Source organism: Necator americanus, chromosome III, assembly GCF_031761385.1.
Source record: "Necator americanus strain Aroian chromosome III, whole genome shotgun sequence".
Lineage (NCBI taxonomy): Eukaryota > Metazoa > Nematoda > Chromadorea > Rhabditida > Ancylostomatidae > Necator > Necator americanus.
In genome coordinates, this window is record NC_087373.1 from 12,544,309 (window position 1) to 12,562,363 (window position 18,055).

Here is an 18,055-nt window from a genome sequence, read left to right on the forward strand (position 1 = left end):
ATGCTAATTTTCTTCGAAAAAGCCCAGTGAATCAGGTTTGTTTTGTGCGCAAGGTTTCAATTCTGGTCTGATTCCCATCAAGTATGACGAACGATTTTGGATCCACGACAAAGTTCAAGGTTTTTCCAGTTTGATGCCATTTCTTTTGGTCTGACAGGATTTTCAAACGGCCATGATAGAATATTAAGAAGTATAAGAAAATTGCTAGCGAACATATATCATTGGTGGAAAATATTGAAAAATTACTGTAGGAGTGGTTGGTTAGGACTTACAAAGCAAATCTTATTCAACACAGTTTTTTAGAGAGAAAAAAACTATCTTTGATTTCATTATTCAGCAATTTAAATTTAATTTAATTAATTAAATTTAATTGGTCAATTTTTTCAAGGCCTCTGTTTTGCATCGGTTACGTTTAGGATTAGAATCGTAAATGGAAAGACTCTGATTACTTGGCTCTATCATGAAAATAATATAAGGTTGATGTGAAAGCAATGGTATTTTTTTTAAAATTTAAACTTCCTCACAGTAAAAATAGAGTTTAGCGTTATGTAACACGTTTCTGAAAAAGTATTTTGTTTTCTACAAAATCGCTTGATTTTTTATGCTGCTTTCATTTTTTAAAATTTTAAATGCTTAGTCTTTTGTCTTTTTTTTCAAATACTGAAAATTTTCACAATTCCTGAGTTATGCAGCTAGTATTTGCTTTCTTCAGTTAATTATTTTTAAATACCCCGTCAGAGCAAATATTTTAAAATTTGTGACCATTGTTTGTCCTTCTTGTCTCCCCCGATCCGCATACCTAAGAGAGAAAATTTCCAGCGCCGTTTCGCAGTTGTTTTATCCGAAAAACCAATCAATATTACTGGTTCATGCTGGTTTGTTTTTCTAGGAAAAAATTCCTTCTCGATTTTTTTTCGAGATATTCCCGCTACGGCGTATTTCAGATACCAAAATGCTTTGAAATGCGAATTTCAGGAAAATGATGTGCATCGTTCAAGAAATTCATTGATGGATGGTAAAGAGAACGCCACAGCCGCCACAATCAGTCAATCCAGAAGTGGACCATGTACTCCAGTGAAAATTGGTACGGTAGAGTGATTTTTTGATTTTTCAAGTTTTTAGTGATTCCTTCCAACTCATCTAAGAAGACTTTGAGACAGAAATCCCGAAAAATTGGGAATATTCGCAAATTTACGAACGATCCCCTATCATTTATGCCCTGAACTGAGGGCTGAGTGTGAGCTGCAAAAGAAGCGTGGAAGACGTATTTACACATGATTGACTCATTATAATGTCGTTTTCATTTGATCGAGTACAGATCTGATTTGCAGTACTCCATGTTTTTGATATCCAGGATCTGGTGAGCAAAAAATTAATGTTAAGTTCAGACTTCAAGTCCTGATTCGTCGCTCATAATGATTTTCTAAAAACTTTGTTGTGATGATTTTTTATGTTTTTTTTGTAGGTTTTTTTTTGTTAGGATCTATCCGATATGGAATGTCAGGGAATAGCAGGAAACATTCCAGAAAAAAAATGCAGAAATAATCTTAGAAACAGGATTACAGCGAGAAATCCCAGGAAAAAGAAATCAAAACTGAATTACATCGAGAAGTTTCGGGAAAAAAGGGGCTTCGAAGGAAAAATTTCTAGGTAATAAAAAAAGTCTATTAGTTGGAAAGAGAAAACTAGGAAAAATGGGAATTATGTAGAATATGCACTAAAAGTTTTAATTTTGCAAATAATAATCCCTCACGAAGTCGTGTTGGGAGCAACACTCTATGACGTCATGCGGTTAGCGACAGACAATCGTAGTCAGCAGTTAAACGTGAACAGTTTGTCGTATAAAGTTGCTTTTTTGAATTTTCACGTGCAAATCACATGGGAAAAGGTGGAGCATCATAAAAGAAGATGAGAAACTGTTCAGAAAATTTATAGATCCTCAACACAAAGGGAAGGTAGAGATAACCCCAGAAATTTTCCGGAAATTTTGAAGCGGAACCAGTCAAATATCAGCTAAATATTTTCTGATAATGTGGATTTCTATCATAACTTATCGTAATGTCAACAAACTGCAAGACTGTAATTTTGCGAACAAAATATTTTTGCACTGTTTTGATGCATTTTACAGTTTTGAATTTCCCATAGCTTTTTGTAAGCAGGGAAAACCGTTCAGAGGAAAACATTTTCCAGTCGCAGTTACTGGCCTTTTCTGGAATGTTTCAAGTTAACTGCTAACCAACAGTTAATTATGCACCACATTTCGTTCCTTTTAGCTGAGCTTTGAATTTTCAGCCCTGTTGCTTATTTCTCGTTTCTCCTGGGAAATTCTTGAAAATAGTTAGAAAAACGCGAATAACTACAACAGACCACAATAGTTTTTGATTTGTAACATTTTTATATTTGTTTTGTACCCTTATTATTATTACATATTATTATTAGCTTTTATTTTTATATTATATTATATGTTACTATACTCATATTATTATTATATTTTGTATTCATATTGTTATGTTATGTATTATATATTTTGTATTTATTTTATTTTACTAAAAAAAAACCCTTGCTACGTTCTGCATTGACTATATCTGCGTTACACCACGCAATCATCTTGATCCTCGGCACAATAGCAGGTCAAAAGCAGCACTTGATGTTGCAAAATCTCTGTGTTAACTGAGCAGAACGTTATCTCTGCTTTACACTGATTGCTGATGTTAACGACCGCCCATAGAAAGTGCAACTGTTGCTGTTATCGTCCGTAGTACAACAGCAATAGATCTGCAGCCTGCACATTTATTACGCAGTGCACAAAAATATCAGCAATATATCAGTGGATAGAAGGAAGAACAAAAAACAAGTAGATCATCGAATTCTCCGAAAACTTCCGCTAAGGTTAGACCGAATTTGGACGCTTAATTAAAGTACGACACGAATCTGACGTGGTGAGGGAATCCACGGCAAAAGCTAGAGATGGAACTGTAAATTGCGGGATCAGGGGTGGTTCCGCTCACCTCTGCCTAATCGTTCTGAAAAACAGCGTGTGAACCGCTTTAGTTCCTACGTGGAACGTTAGAACACTCTCCCACGTTTAGGATCTGGTCCCCTTAGCAACCTATTCATAGGTTTCACTTGAGTAGGCAGTCGAGGAGAACTCAGTGGCTTTCAACCGCTGCGCAGCTGGATGCGGCGCGTGTACAAGGGTGGAAAAAACTGGCGTCGTGAAAAACGGAGTCTTCCACGCCATTTCTTAAGGACGATCATGGGGAGAGAAGCGGAACCACCCCTGATCCCGTAATCTATGACCCCATATGGAATTTGTCCATTGGAAATCCATACCACGTCAGATTCATGGGGTGATGCCTTTAACCAAAATGTTCCTTTCCTGAAAACTTCTTCCTAAAAAAATCTGCTGCTTAATTATTCTTTGAGTGTTCTTTTTGAGATCCTGTGTGACCTTTGCGCTTCTTATCATCCATTGTCTGTTGTTATGGTGCTGTCCATCAATTTTTACCACAGAATAGTTGATATGCCGGTGAATAGTGTAGATTTTTCCTAGACTGTTTTCCGGACTTCAAAAAATTTTGCAAAAACACTATCAGTGCAGACATTTTGTGATCTCAGCACCAGTAATTTCTCAAAATTTCCCTCCGAGTTTTTTAAAAATGACTCCAATCATATCATCATTATACTTCCGAGTAAAACTGTATATTTTGACCTTGTATTCTAATTCATGCAATATTCTCGACAATATTGTTTACAGTTTTTTCTGCAAAATAAATGAGCGGTTCTTCATCACGAAATCTAAAACCTAATAAGAAATTAGTAATTAAAACTACATTTTTGACGGGGTTTTTGAAAGCTGTCGAAATTTAAGAAATTGAGATCTCTCCACAGAAAGACTACGATGTGGATGCAAGTGTAGGGTCTAGATAACGAATGCGGGCACGATCACACTCAATTTCCCTCAGTTGTCCTGAAAAAAACGTGAGAAAGGCCCTCTGCGATCGAATATCCCTACGAAGCACCTGGCAACGCGTTAGACATGCGAGCGTAGGCATACGTGTCGCGTCCAAAGGTAAGCGGGTAAGGCAGCGTCGGGAGCCCTGATTCTCTGCTCGCTGCAGCGCGGACGTGGTGTGCATGCCTATGCTCGCATAACGTGACCCGTTTTCAGGTGCCTCGTAGGGGAATTTGTTCGCAGAGGCTGTTTTTCACACCGATTTTTTTGGACATTTAGGGGGAATTCAGCTCATACTCATGTGATTCCAGTATCGTTAATTCTGTGCTATGGCGCCTTTAAAACAAATTAATCTAGACAACTGTTCCATCCAAAACAAACTTATCAATAATCACAAAAAAAAAGTATTCAATCCAGTTTCAAGTGTAAAGTGTACGTGATCGCTATTTTTTTTTAAACTTTGGCTTTTCTTGTGCAAACTGATGACAGATGGTCAACGACCACTGCCAGGCTCTTGAAGAAAAACCGATGATGTCGGGGAAAAAATATTCCACGAATTGTGCACTTCCTGCAGCGAAGTATCTAATGGATGAATGCCAATGTATCCCTGACATCTAGCAGTACAACTTGTTTGTTTGTTTTTTTTTTCCGGAATGTTTGAGCAAAGTCTACGTTAGCGTTGCACTTGCGCTTTATGTTTGTACACTTTCATCACACTTCATTCAGTTAGCGTGTTTTTTCGTTATTTTTAGTGCATACAACGTCAGAACGTGGTATTGGAGGAATCGCTAGCTTGAAGAGTACTCGTAAGTTCTTATTCTTTGGTTATTTTTTATTTTCCACTGGAATTCCATCGAAAATGAGGTCAACAGGAGATAAGCAGATAAAGAGCGGCATAGCACTCTCCCTAGGAATAGTTTTGTGATTTCCTTAGCAGATGAAATTTTTATCCCAAGAGAATCTTCAAATCTTGTGTAAAAAGCAAAATTTAGCTTAATTAGCATAGCTGGCTTTAAATTTTAAAAACTTTCTTCACTTTCCATGTAACATGAACCGATGATAGAGATGTAAGTACTCTTAGTTCCGTTTGGTCAAATGTGTGAAGTTTTTTCGTGTGCCTGTGTTTCCTAGAAAAAGTTACAAAGTTCTTCTCTCAAAAACCTCGCCTCGGAATCTGTTACGAATCGGGATCGGAAATCCGAGATTCTCCCATTGCTTTTTCTGGAACGGTTTTCAATTTCATCGATTAATTGCCGCATTTGTGTTGGAATCATTTTCATCAACGTATAATCGATAATTCGGTCATACTTTATATTATAAATTGAAATCAAGTGGAAATTAATGAATCAGAGAGACATCGTAATGCTGATGATGTCATGTAACCCTAATTACTAAGTCTCGTTCCACGAAATTTTCGAATGCCTACATTTCTGACACGTACAGAACTGTGCTTGAATTCCTGAACACTCATTCATGAAATCCACAGTAACTTTTTAATATGTATTGTAAGTTGTTAATTTTTTAAATGGTTGCGATGATCTAAATGGAACAACAGCGCTCTGAATATAATTCTCTTAGTTGTCGGAACTTGTATTATTGCATTACTGTAAAACGAAATAGTACGGTATAATGGGAAAAATTACCAGTTATTTTTGATATCGACCTGCGCACAGGTCTCAAGTGATGATCTGTGCTACCGGTACACGTGGTTAAAAATTTCTTCGTTACAATAAGATGTTCAGTAATTTCGTTAAATGAATTTTTTTTTCGGCATTATTAAGGACAGCATACCAGGAATCTGAGGTGGGGCGGATTTCAGGTGGAGTATCCGTATACGGGGTCGTAGATTATGGAGACCGGAGTGGTTCCACTCATCTCTCCCTGCATCACTGAAAACAGCCGCCTCCAGAATGCTGTTTTGTACGACGCCATCTATTGCAACGCTCCACCCCTCGCGCCGCCTCCGCCCTGCGATTCGTCGAAAATCAATTCGCACTGCCCCGATAGGCAGTAAGGGACGCTAAGCGTGCAATGGTGGCGAGCTGCAATAGAAGGCATCGTACAAAACAGCATTCAGGGGCCGGCTGCTCGCAGTGATTCAGGGAGAGATGAGCGGAACCACCCCGGTCTCATAATCTACAACCCTATACTCCACCTGAAATTCGTACCACAACAGATTTGTGGTATGTTGTCTTTAACCATTTTTTTTTTGTTCCCTATCCATTCTTACCTCTACATATCATCTATTAAAAAAATGAGCTGTGAAATAGCTATTTTTCTTTGACGAGAAAAATAGCCAGTGCAAAGTTCTCACACTTGCTAAACCATTATCTTCATTTCTGGAAAATTTTGGATTTCCTGATTTCTATTGCAGGACTTTCCGACCAGCCTACTTTGAAATCGTTATTTTTCTTCGAGAAGACAAATAGCCTATTTATAGTTGCTTTCTATTTTTCCCTATTTCTGATATCCGGTTGAAAATAAAGAGGGCAATTCTGAACTCTTTACATAAAAAGGAATGACAGATGGCTGAAAGAACATAAATAACACTGTAATCCTCAGCGAACATACCAAACTTTTCATTTTTCGAACTCGAAAGAACGATGAATATTCATGAAAAGTGCAGAAATTTTCCCCCGTTGTTCTCCCCGTTTTCATATTCTCTGCATGCCATGAGCAAATATGAATTTTTCTTCCCGTTCTGCCAATAATTCGACGTGTGTTGATCGTGTCGATTTTCTTGCGTTGAGTTACGTTAGCGCCGAGCACCGAGGAATGAAATTGTCACTCAATCTGTTTACCAATCGGGTGCCGCAAAACAGCGCACAGCTCACGGCTTGAATGTCTTCCGTTAAAGTTGTAAGGTGATGCAGTGTATGTGTGTGTTGTGTGTAGATAAATGAGGTTTAAAGCGTAACATTCTCGAGTCTCGAGTCCAGCTGCCCGCTTATTACAATGCCACGACCGACCGACCACTTGTGCGCTACGGTTGTTGGTTCGTCTCTGAATTTTCATTCTTGCCACAAATTCATATTTTCGTAGGTGAATTCTTAGGTGATTCTCTGAGAATCCCTTGAAATTCATTTCGTTTTCAAGCTACATTAGATCCGAACAACCAACCGAGCATCAAGGTCAACGCCGAGTTTCTGCCGTTGCCAGGCCTTTTTTTCGTGCCGCTTGCGTACTACGAAAAGTAATTCCTCAGAGACGCTTGAATAATTCTCTTCAGTGTCCTCGCCAGCGATCTTTTTCACTCTCTTCTTTCCATTTCGGTTACCGTATTCGCTAACCAGTCGTTGGTTGTTTGAAGCAATTCTAATTCAATATGGAAAGTACCACTTTTTGGTAGTTTTCTCTATTCTCTCCACTGTGGCCAGAAAGTCGCATGTGAGTCCTGCGCGAGTCGCGCTGTGCGCCTTTTCTTGACACTGCAAAGCTTTTGAATAAAAAAAAATTATTTTTAGTGCAGTGGTTTTCCGTTACTTCAAACAGTTTTGTGTTGAGTAGCAGTGAAGATTCCAACAGCGAGTCGCGCCCGACTTTTGCAGGACTGAAGCAGCGAACTAAAAACCATTTTAGGTTGTTTCAAACTTTCCAACTATCCTGTTTTAAAATCTTTGTTTCAAATCCCGGAAATTTTTTGAGTTAACGCAAACGGAGGAATTTGCAAAGGATTTTTTTTAGCGTTTTCTATTCGATCTAACCATACTTAGCTTTTTAACATTGCGCTTGTTTTTTTTTTCCTTTGATTCGCTCGGTCTCCTCCCAAAATTGTTTTTTAATGGGTCAACAGCCAGTTATTACTAAGAGTGTTGGGTGTGAGTTCAGAAATGATCTTAAAAAGAGCTGAGCTCTGTATTTTTTTTTTCTGAATTTTTCCTTATTTCCGCTCTTTTTTCCATTAGTTCCTCCTAAATACCGATTTCTGTTAATTTAACTTCTGTTTTATCTGCGGTGAATCCTTCAATGCTAGAATTTCCTGGGAGCAGAATTGAGTCTCTGTACACCAATGAATTACCTCTTCATATGTTAAAGATCCAATGTGCCTACAAGTGAAACTTATTAATCAAACAATAGCTTTTTTTTCGTTTTTCCTGAAGATTTAAGATTCCGCGCAGATTACAGCAGAGCATTTCAACGTCACTTCTAGAATTATGTGTTTTCGCGGAGAATCTGGAAGCTCATTATCTGAACAATTTTTGTTTCTTTTTTGCATTATAACAATTTTATGTAAAAACTATGACTTCTATAACATCGTGGTCCACAAAAAACTGCTCCAAATTGACCAGTTTTGAGATTTGAATTATTCGAAGCTTCATGAGATCTTAGTTGTTCGAAAGTTTAAAGGGAAAAATCATTTTAAAAAGCTTTAAAAAAATAAAATTATAAATTGTTACAAATTAAGAGTTAGGATTAAAATAAAAATTATTAAATTTATGTGTATTGCTCGAAGGTAGAAAAAAAAACAAACTCGAGTGATTCGCATGACATTGACGTTAGGAGTCATGTTTTCCGATTGGAATCTTCGTTAAAGAAGCCAAAACACACACGGAGAGACTCGGCAAGGTGTGTGGATCTCGTGTTAGCGACAAAAAGCTCGTGAAAGATATCGCCGTTCAGCCGGTTTCACGGTGTTCTTCGGCCGCTGTTATGTGTTATACAACTAGCGCTACTACATATAATTGCTCTACACCACGCATCGGATGTCTGTTAATGTCTACGAGTTATTTACTAGATTATTTATGAAAAACTCCGTTTTTTCCTTTTAAGTTCCTTTCTTTTTTTCTCTTTTGCTTCGTTCATCTTTTTCCTCTATTCCACCTTTAATTTTTGTGTGAAAAATTTTGTTTTTACTAAAATTATGCATTGTTCTATTTTGCTAGGATTATTGCAATATTTTTAAATCTGCAAATTTCTAAGCGAATATTCGTAATTTATATCCGTAATTTTTTCCTGCAAAAATTATAGTTTAGATGGAAATTTTCAACATTTCGTGTTTAGTTGTGAGTTTGAGATGGTCAGGTTGAACTTTTTTCAAGAGGAAAATTTCGAAGAGACACCAGTGATGCTATTTCCCATTGTTTTCGACTTTTCTTTACTCTTTTTTTTTGGAACTTCTTTTGCTCCATTTCTGTCCACAACTCATTGAAAGAGTTGTCCGTAGTTTTGCGTAGTTTACACAACGCTGATGGAGTCATTTTAGCTGAGCTATGTAGCCTAAGAAAAGAAATAAATTACTTCCAAAAAGGCTTGCTACGAATTATCTGTCTAGATTTTTAGTTAGAAATTAAATTAGGAATTAAAAAAAATCAGTTAAGTTATGGATTAAAAATTCTATTCTTTTTAAGGCTAAGTTTAAACGGTAACGGGTTTTCGTCAAAATACATATGAACTTCCAGAAACCTCTGCTCCGTGGCTCTGTGCACATCACCGCTACTTCTTTTTTATACTTCTTTTAACAGTTAGGCGTAGCAGTTCTTCGGCAGATGTAGGAATCAAGAGGAACTTTTCGACGATATTTTCTAGATGGCTACCAATTTCTTCCATGTTGTCCATTTTCTCTCAATCTTACACCTATTTATTTATCTATTTATTTACTTTCTTCCTTTATTTTCTTTTTCAAACAGACCTTCGGCCGCGCAGAAAATCACACAGCGCTAACATAAACGTGAAAAATGATCGATTTTACCGGAAACCGGTGAACCATTTGTATTTGGTCGCTTCAAATAATAGGTGAGGTTAAATTTCACGCCTGCAAAATTTTTGGTTCAATTTTCCGAAACCAGTTCCTGACCGTCCCGTGACTATTACCTCGAATCGTCTACATATGCAGTAAAAAACCTATTTTAACGAATTTCTGGCTTTCACTCTAAGAATTTTGTTAATAAAAGTACAAAAGAAACGCGTCGAATTCCGTAGAAAATTCCGTAATTTACAATGTATTCGATTTGGATGTGACTTTGTAAAGAATTCTAAACAGAAGGGACAACAAATTCTAGAAAATTAAAATTGTATTAAATCATCCATTATTTTTTAAATATTAAAAACAGCACCTATTTAAAGTGATCAAAATTTTGATATTAATAACCAAAAACAAGCTGTAATTCCTCCGCTTTCGGATTTCATTAAAAAATTTTTATGCTTTTTGTGGCTGTTCATCAATTCATGGATTTGGTGAACTCTACTACTACTACTACTTACTCGCGTTTGATGAGAAAGATAAAGAGAGGAGTTACTGTATTTTTGACATCAATAATAAAAGAGAAACCTTTATTTTTGGATCTCGAAAATACGGCTGTTTCCAGGATTTCTGAATTCGCTGCTCTGGCGTGATTCGGGGTTTATCTAAGATTTTTCGGGCTTACTTTGTCAGAGAAATCACATCAGTTACATGCGGCTTCGAGTCCAGCTGTTCTACAGCTGCGCTTCGCTGTTTCGTGTGTTTGCGTTTCCATGTGACCCTCTTGAATCTCGCACTTTTTTCGTGGCTGTCGGCTGAAAGTTCACCTCGCACGTCAGCTGAAATGTGCTTTTGTACCGCACACATTTGTTATATTGAATCATGGCACGGATTTGTGTGATCAGCGCGATTCTGTTTGATTAGATCCGTTCTAGTCTGTTGATATGACGTCGGGATTTGATGTGTTGCTCGGATAACGTCAGCGGAAATTTCTCGCGCTGTAAAATTGCGCGTTTACAGCGTTTATATTTATCTACGGATAGGCACATATGTGCATGCAGGCGAGTTCACATATGCTCTGTCATAGGAAGAGGAGGAGTTGCTTCGCATTTCGTCCTTTCATCGACCACTGATCCACAGAATTTCTGGATCTTCTTCTTCTTCTTTTCTCCTTCTATTTTTTTATTCAGAAAATATGCGGAGCCAAAATTTTTGGTCAAAAGTACTCTATCAATAATTATTTCTCGATAACGTTCAAAATTAGAGCGTTTCGCTCTCAACGTTGTAACTATTTTCCTAGGCGTGGGTGCGAGAAACTTCTTTCTAACACATCTCATTGGACGTCTAACTAATCGATCTTCAGGATTTACTGGAATTCGGCGCGAATTTACACAAACATAAGAAAAGGACGTGTGTATAGACCTGAAAACTATTATAAAAAAACTGAATGGAGCAGAATTCATTGATGATTATGGAATTTGCCATGGTCGCAGACATTTTTCTGCATAAAAACGGAACAGAGCATAGATCGTTAGAAACGTTAACTCAAAAAATTTATTTTAAATTCAATTATTTTTAAAGTTAAATTTATTTTTAAAAATTTAAAAACTCAAAATTTAAAGAGCTTCAAAGTTTAGAATAACTCTACTTTCAAATTCCTAGTCAATTAATTGGGTATTATTTGTGAGAATTACAAAAGAGAGTAAGAATTAATATAAAATGTTCGATCTTGAGAGGGTAAGGATCACTTTCATCTCCCCCAATGCAACTTTTTTAAATGTTATTTGACGTTAACGCAATCCTGAACACTCTGTTATTTAATTCTTGCGAACTTCAACAACTTAGCCTTACTATGAAAAACATCATATAACCCATGTTATTCTTCCCAATATTAAAATATCTTAGAGATTTGTTAATTGTAATCCTTGTAACATTAGAGCGGCCGTCAGAATCCAGTTTTTATTTGCATTTAATAGATCTTTCAGAAAATAATAGGAAATTAATCTATGTTTTCACGGGAATTTTATTGCTCTCAAAAATAGAAGGACTTTTTAAAATTTTGGGATTGTTACACGAGAGTAAAGTTAATAAACCTGGGCCAACGTTTAAGTGCCAGTACACCTTCTGATCACTATTGGCAAAACGAAATTTTATTTACAGAAATTGTGCGAAAGAGCAGGAAAAAGTAGAAAATATGGCCAGGAATGGAGAAAGAAATCAAATTGCGAATTTTCCACTGAATTAAATGTTATACGAATGTTCATCTAAAAGTTATTTAGTTTAATGTCTGTTTATCTGAAAGATTTACTTTGCTTCTTCAAAAATGGTTGATCTTTACTGTTTTAACAGTAATTATAGCTTATGATCGGTGCCGTCTTCAAGAAATATCGTGTGAAATCGGTTCAATATTTGTAGATTGAATGGAAAAAATTGATTTCTTTTCCAGATCAACCAAGAATGGCAGCTCGTACAAATATGTTCAAACAAATGGAACGAGTGAACAGCTCAACATCACCACGAGTGATGAATCCGAACTCGATCAAGGATGCACTATTGCGATGGGTTCAGTCAAGAATACACGGATATCCTGTAAGTTCCTCTAACAGCATCATGTGTTTGTCACGTGGGCAAAAAAAAAAAGACGGCGATTTTCCAGAATGTGAATGTGACCAATTTCTCATCGTCATGGGCTGACGGTATGGCATTTTGCGCTCTAATTCATCGATTCGCTCCAGAAGCATTCGACTTCAACAAGTTGGATCCGAAGAACAGGCGACAAAACTTTGAACTGGCTTTCCGAGTAGCAGAGTGAGTTTTACGCCCAATTGAACACGGAACTATGGCTCAAACGACAAACCGGTATGGCTGTAGCCAGGAAAAAAGTGTTCGTAATTCACAAAATTGCAACATTTGACGGTTAGGCAATATTCTATCTTTTTTTAGTCGCGGTGGGTATGCGTGTGCTCGCGTACGTGACTCGTTGTTAGGTGCCTCGTACGGAGTTTTGATCGACAAAGTCGTTTCCCGTAGCATTTTTTCAGAACAATTTTTAGAACGTCTCCCTCATACTCATCTTATATACCAGTAACTTTAATTGTTTTTTTTTTCGTGAGAAGATTCCAACGTCACCAATTTGGTGGTATGTCGCCTTTAAAAAGAGGTGGAGAGGGGAGAGTTGAGAGAACTTGAGATGTGAATGATCGAGAACGATCGAGGGATCCTGAAGACTATTAGAAAATTCAAGCAAATTTTGTTCCACCTCAGCTGAATCTTAGAGAATGTGAAGTTTATCTCTTTTTTCTCATTTATCCATGATTTTCAGGGAACATGGTATTTGTCCTTTGCTCGAAGTCGACGACATGATTCTAATGGGTGATCGACCAGATTGGAAATGCGTTTTCACCTATGTCCAATGTTTTTACAAACAATTCCGCGACCATCCATAATTACTGCATTTATACAAGTACTGTATTTCCATTCAGATCTTTTTCCACGTTCTACATCTGCTATTTATTGGATCCGAATAGCTCTATGAGCCCCAACACCAAATGTTTGTTGACCGAATCCTTGCATTTTACACTGTTGATCTAGAAATTCTAATATTTAAGTCTCCTCGTTACTGTAGTGCTACGGTAATTGTTTGTGCGTGTGTTCGTGTGTGTCGTGTGTATTGTTCCGTCGTCGGTACTCTACCTGTATATGTAGGCTGTTCGTTGATTCGTGATCCTCTTCGTCTAGTCCTGGCGCTATAACTGCCGTCTTGGCATTATAACTGCCTACCGTACGTAATCGTGGCTTCCTTAAAACTGCACTGCGATTTAGGTGAGATTACTCGCCAATTCAGCTGCCAACTGTTCAACTCGCCACGGAATCCTTCCCTCCTCTTTTTTTTCTCCTTCATATCAATACTCTTTACCTAGTCGGAAATTCCCAAGTGAAAGTGCACTAGGAACTTGTTTAGTGGGTCTATTCAATTGTTATACAAGCTGGAGCAAAGTACAGTCGTTTATAGTTTCCTAATAAAATTTTATCTCCTGGAAAATTAACGAAATCAATTGAACAAGGAAATAATAGAATATAACAACAACAATGTGAACAAAAAAGTATCAACGAAAAAAGTAGCAGATCTAAACAGAGCTGTAATAAACTAATAGAAAAGATCCGTAGCGTCAAGGATCAATGTTCCTCAAAATCATGTGTTAATAATGACCAGAACAGTACATAGAAATTTGTACAGTAAGTGAAGCCGAAAGTTTTGAAATGATTCGCTACAGCTAGTTAACAGCTAGTGGTAAGTGTCGCAGCGCAGAGTTATGCCAAAAATATTGAAACTTCAAAAAAATCAACAATGAAGATGGTTAGACATCCCAATTGCCAGCGACGACTAAAAGAACATTAAATTCTAGGCATAAGTAAAATACGAAGAATTAAAACGACCAACATTTGGAAAGCATGCCCAGCCAATCTAGCACAAGACGAGGTACTAACAATGCAGCACATGTACAACTTGCCAATGGTAAAAGGATAATAATTCTAGAAAAGGTCTTGAAAATGCCACCTAGAAATAGAAATAACTGCCAAAGTCCGCAAGGGCAGAAGATCCAGAGATTTCAGAAGATTTGGACTCTGCTCTTCACTGTTCAAAGAATAATCGTGCAACTACGATACATTACACAACGAAAACTACACTTGCCAGAAAATGACAGAGATAAACGAGCATCGTGATTACGCTTTAAAAATTGTGACACTGGATAGGAAAAACTCTTTTCAAAAGGAAAAACTCTTTCTATAACGATGACAATAAATATAAACGACATTAAACCCCTTCTACGACAACTTTTTGACGTCGTTTACTTCTCACCGGCCGATAGGATTCGTGGTTATTGGTCCAAGGACCAAGAGATTCGTTCGAGTAGTAGTCCATCGGATAATGAGACGAAGGGAAAGAGATCTACAAAGAGAATGTACAATACCAATCTCAAACAAAAAGAGTCCCAATAAATCCCACTGCTTACCTCATCAAGAGCCGCAACCAACTCGAATGGCGATAAAAGAGGTTTCGGAAATTCCGCTCCCCAATCAATGGACAATCGAGGACATGCTACTTGGACCCAACTGAGAAACTTATTTAAGAATTTCTAACGGTAGGAACAAAAATGGAACAAGAAATAAAATGAGAACTACCATTCGACTTCCTCGAACTTCGCCAACTTATCAGGGAAAATTTCCGAAAGGAGAACTCGAACGAACTTTTTGTTCTTCGCTTCTAGTCTTCTTTCCAGTTCCTAAATCCCTGGATACTCATAGAAATTTGCGAAATAATAAAAATGGCATGAATATTACGATGTTTTCTTTTTGTTTTAATTGCAGCGTATAACGAATTTTACGATGTTTGGATCTCTTTAGGAAAAATATAGAGTTCGGGATGTAGGTAAGCGTGACCTCGCTAAATTTCCCTTATCGTCCTGAGAAACGACGTGGGAAACAACGTTTCTTCTTACGAGGTGCGTGAAGACGCGCCGCGGTGGTGCACGCGTTGAATCCACTATCAGCTCGAAAATCAACAAGGTCTTAGCAGCCTATTCAAGTGAAACCAATGAATGGGCTACTGAGGGAACCGAGGCGTGCAAAGAGGTAGCGCGTTCTAACTGACTGGGAACAAACAAAGTTTCCCAAGCCGTTTTTAAGGGACTACTAGAGAGAAATGAACGGGACCACGCTCATACTAGTAATCTACATCCTAAGCTCTATATTTGTACACAGAGACCCCATCATAGTCAGTTTCTGACACGCTGCACATGAAGGAGGTGATAAGACAATGGACAAACGATGGAACATGAGAGAACTTCAGCAAACGAAATAGAAGATATAAAGCAAATGACTATTTTATGCCCTTATTGAAAATCGAAATTGATGATCTCTTAGTAGTAGCTATTCATTTATAGCTTCCAGTACATAGGAGAAAGAAACCTACTTGTACAATCTTAATATTGCCTTGACGACCAAGGGTTCCTTGAATGAGACCAAAAACATTGCATTTACTGGCTATATTCACTGCTCCTGCAAACAAAATGGTGTGTCCCAATGTCCTCTTCAGTCATTTAATTGTGAAAAATATTAAGAGGCAAACCTTTGCGATTCCTCATTAAAACGTTGAAATTGTAGTGCTCGAGAGTGAACTTCCTCGAGTAAGGATCATACTGGTAAGTTTTTAAGGAAGGATTGTGTATCATCAACGATTCCAAATGAAACCTTCCGTCACCAAGATATCTACAACAGCACGGTTAAGGGTAAAGTAAATGATAAATTATTGGAAACATTTCTTCTGTTTTCAAGGTGATGAAGAACTTACATGACAACATCACAGCTATCGCCGAGACGCGGAGAAGTGCATCCGAGAATTTCTCCAGGGCTTAGCGGCTTGCACTGAGGTAGAATAATTTCCAGACCGCTATTTTCCAAAGAAACGCGTACGGCCTTTAAAAAAACTATTTTTGAATCGAGAAGATATCGAATTTCCCCTTAAAATAATACCTGTAGCGATGAAACGAACTGAATGGTGCTCACGAGTCCAATTTTGCAAGGAGGTTTGAAATTATCGAGGATACAGTCAACAAAATGACTTATGTTGATATTTATAGTAACAAAAATATAGAGCAGAGCAATTCCTTCTGTGTTCTGGATAGGCACCAGACAACTATGGCCGTAATGAACCAAGAGATCGCAGCCTAGAATTAGTCAGAAGTCGATCCTACTCAGCCCCAAAATCCGACTGGATCTAGCGAAGATCCCAAGCCGGGCCTAATGGTACAAGTAATTGATCGTATAACTGAGCTGGTCACCCAGCTAGCTACGGATTTTCAGATCCACCCAACATTCCTCGCTTCTCGATCTTCCGATCCTAATCAAATAGAATTGATACAAATGGCAATTCAATATCGTTCCGATTAGAGCCATAGATCGGAAATCAGATGCTGGTTGCAGGGTGACCTACGAGAAAGTCTGCGAAAATAGCAACTGTTACTAAGATCGTGCTAGAAACTACTTCCTCTCCAGTTCTTTCGAGCAAAAAAGAATTGTGCGGTTTGCCAGATTTACTAGAACTGCGCCACTTTACAAATTACGCTAAAATGACATAAAACACGCAGTTGCGCAAGTGGCTGCGCTCGAAACAGCGCGTTGGAGTTTAGTGACTAGGACCGAGGGAGTACCCTGGCTACTACCATTCTTCGCTCATGGTCCCACCTCGATTCCAACCGCTGTCTCCACCGCGCTGCTTCGAGTGCAGCCGCTTGTACAGTGATTCATGTCATTTTGAATCTACTATGGATCTTTTGCATCGCATGACCACTCCACGATTACACTGTACTGTATAGGAAATTTGAATAGTTCATTCCGCAATATGCAACTCTAGATAACCCCTAACATAGCCTAAGCAACGGAGAAAGGTAAAACAATAAACGAAACTAACCCAAAGACTTAGCAGTGTAGTCATCCACGCAACAAGCTCCATAGGTGACATCGCCCATGATAACCGTCGTACAATCAGTGTATTTCTCAAGAATGTCAGCAATCAGACAAGAATACATTATAAGTCCTTCAGGAAACTGCAGTGCCACTAGAATTAATTGAACACGGCTAGAAAGTGATAATTGGTAAAATTACCTAGCAAGTACCTTGCTTACTCCCGGTTGAACGTATTTTCCATATAGTTTTCGGGATTTCGAAAGTGTAGTTACTAGGAAGCTAAAGGTCATCCATTAGAGGTATTACTCCATTCACTGTCAAAAAAAAAACTTCCCACAGAAAGCTGCTTTTCAGATTTCCCTTTCTGCTTGATCAGTATTTCTCCTCCTGCTGCGGAGTTTTTTGTTTTTGTTTTTTTGAGAAACAAAAAATAAATAAATATGGGAAATCCTTAAGAATTAAACCGCTTACGATCTCCATATCAGCTTGGAGCCGTGTATCAGCAGCGATTTCTTCTATTTGCTCAGCTAGACGAGCAGGTCCAGCAGCCCTCATTTTGCGGAATACACTGCGATGATTTTAGGAGATTTCTCTTTGAAAAGGTAGCTGCAAAAACACGGGGTTCCGAAAAAAAGAGGACACTTACTTAAAAAAAGAAGCGAAAGATATGACATAGCGATACTGTGATTTGTGAGTGATTTGTATCAGGATGAATACCTTATGCATCCATGAATCACCAGGATCATCAAATGACAAAGACTTATAGTCGATACAGCAATTGTTCTTCAAAAGCAGGAATAGCAACGTCGGTAAAATGATTTCTGTATTTTCCTCATTTCATTTATTAAACATCATTAAGTTACCGTTATTTCCTCTGCCTCACTGAAAAGTGCAGAAGTGATCGTACATATTTGGTTGGTCCTGACATGAAGTTCATGCACGGAACGAGTACA

General features: G+C 37.9%; 2 protein-coding genes across 3 annotated transcripts in view; one reads left to right on the top strand and one right to left on the bottom strand.

Annotated features, from left to right (window-relative positions):
* RB195_009380 (uncharacterized protein) overlaps positions 1-13,081 on the top strand; it is a gene marked incomplete at both ends in the record, with an annotated part of 29,912 nt that extends 16,831 nt beyond the window's left edge. For both annotated transcript variants that reach the window (XM_064189914.1, XM_064189913.1), the window contains 5 exons: positions 976-1,084; positions 4,708-4,761; positions 12,082-12,224; positions 12,292-12,443; positions 12,958-13,081. In XM_064189914.1, the coding sequence (XP_064047496.1) occupies positions 976-1,084; positions 4,708-4,761; positions 12,082-12,224; positions 12,292-12,443; positions 12,958-13,081 (582 nt within the window). The remainder of the gene's footprint in view (positions 1-975; positions 1,085-4,707; positions 4,762-12,081; positions 12,225-12,291; positions 12,444-12,957) is intronic.
* Positions 13,082-14,451: 1,370 nt separating this feature from the next.
* Positions 14,452-17,657, bottom strand: RB195_009381 (uncharacterized protein; the record flags this gene model as incomplete). Its single annotated transcript, XM_064189915.1, has 10 exons — positions 14,452-14,586; positions 14,651-14,750; positions 14,820-14,920; positions 15,610-15,695; positions 15,766-15,905; positions 15,988-16,112; positions 16,170-16,363; positions 17,107-17,253; positions 17,312-17,381; positions 17,574-17,657. The coding sequence occupies 10 exons, from the start codon at positions 17,655-17,657 to the stop codon at positions 14,452-14,454; spliced, it is 1,182 nt and encodes a 393-aa protein (XP_064047498.1).
* Positions 17,658-18,055: the final 398 nt, after the last annotated feature.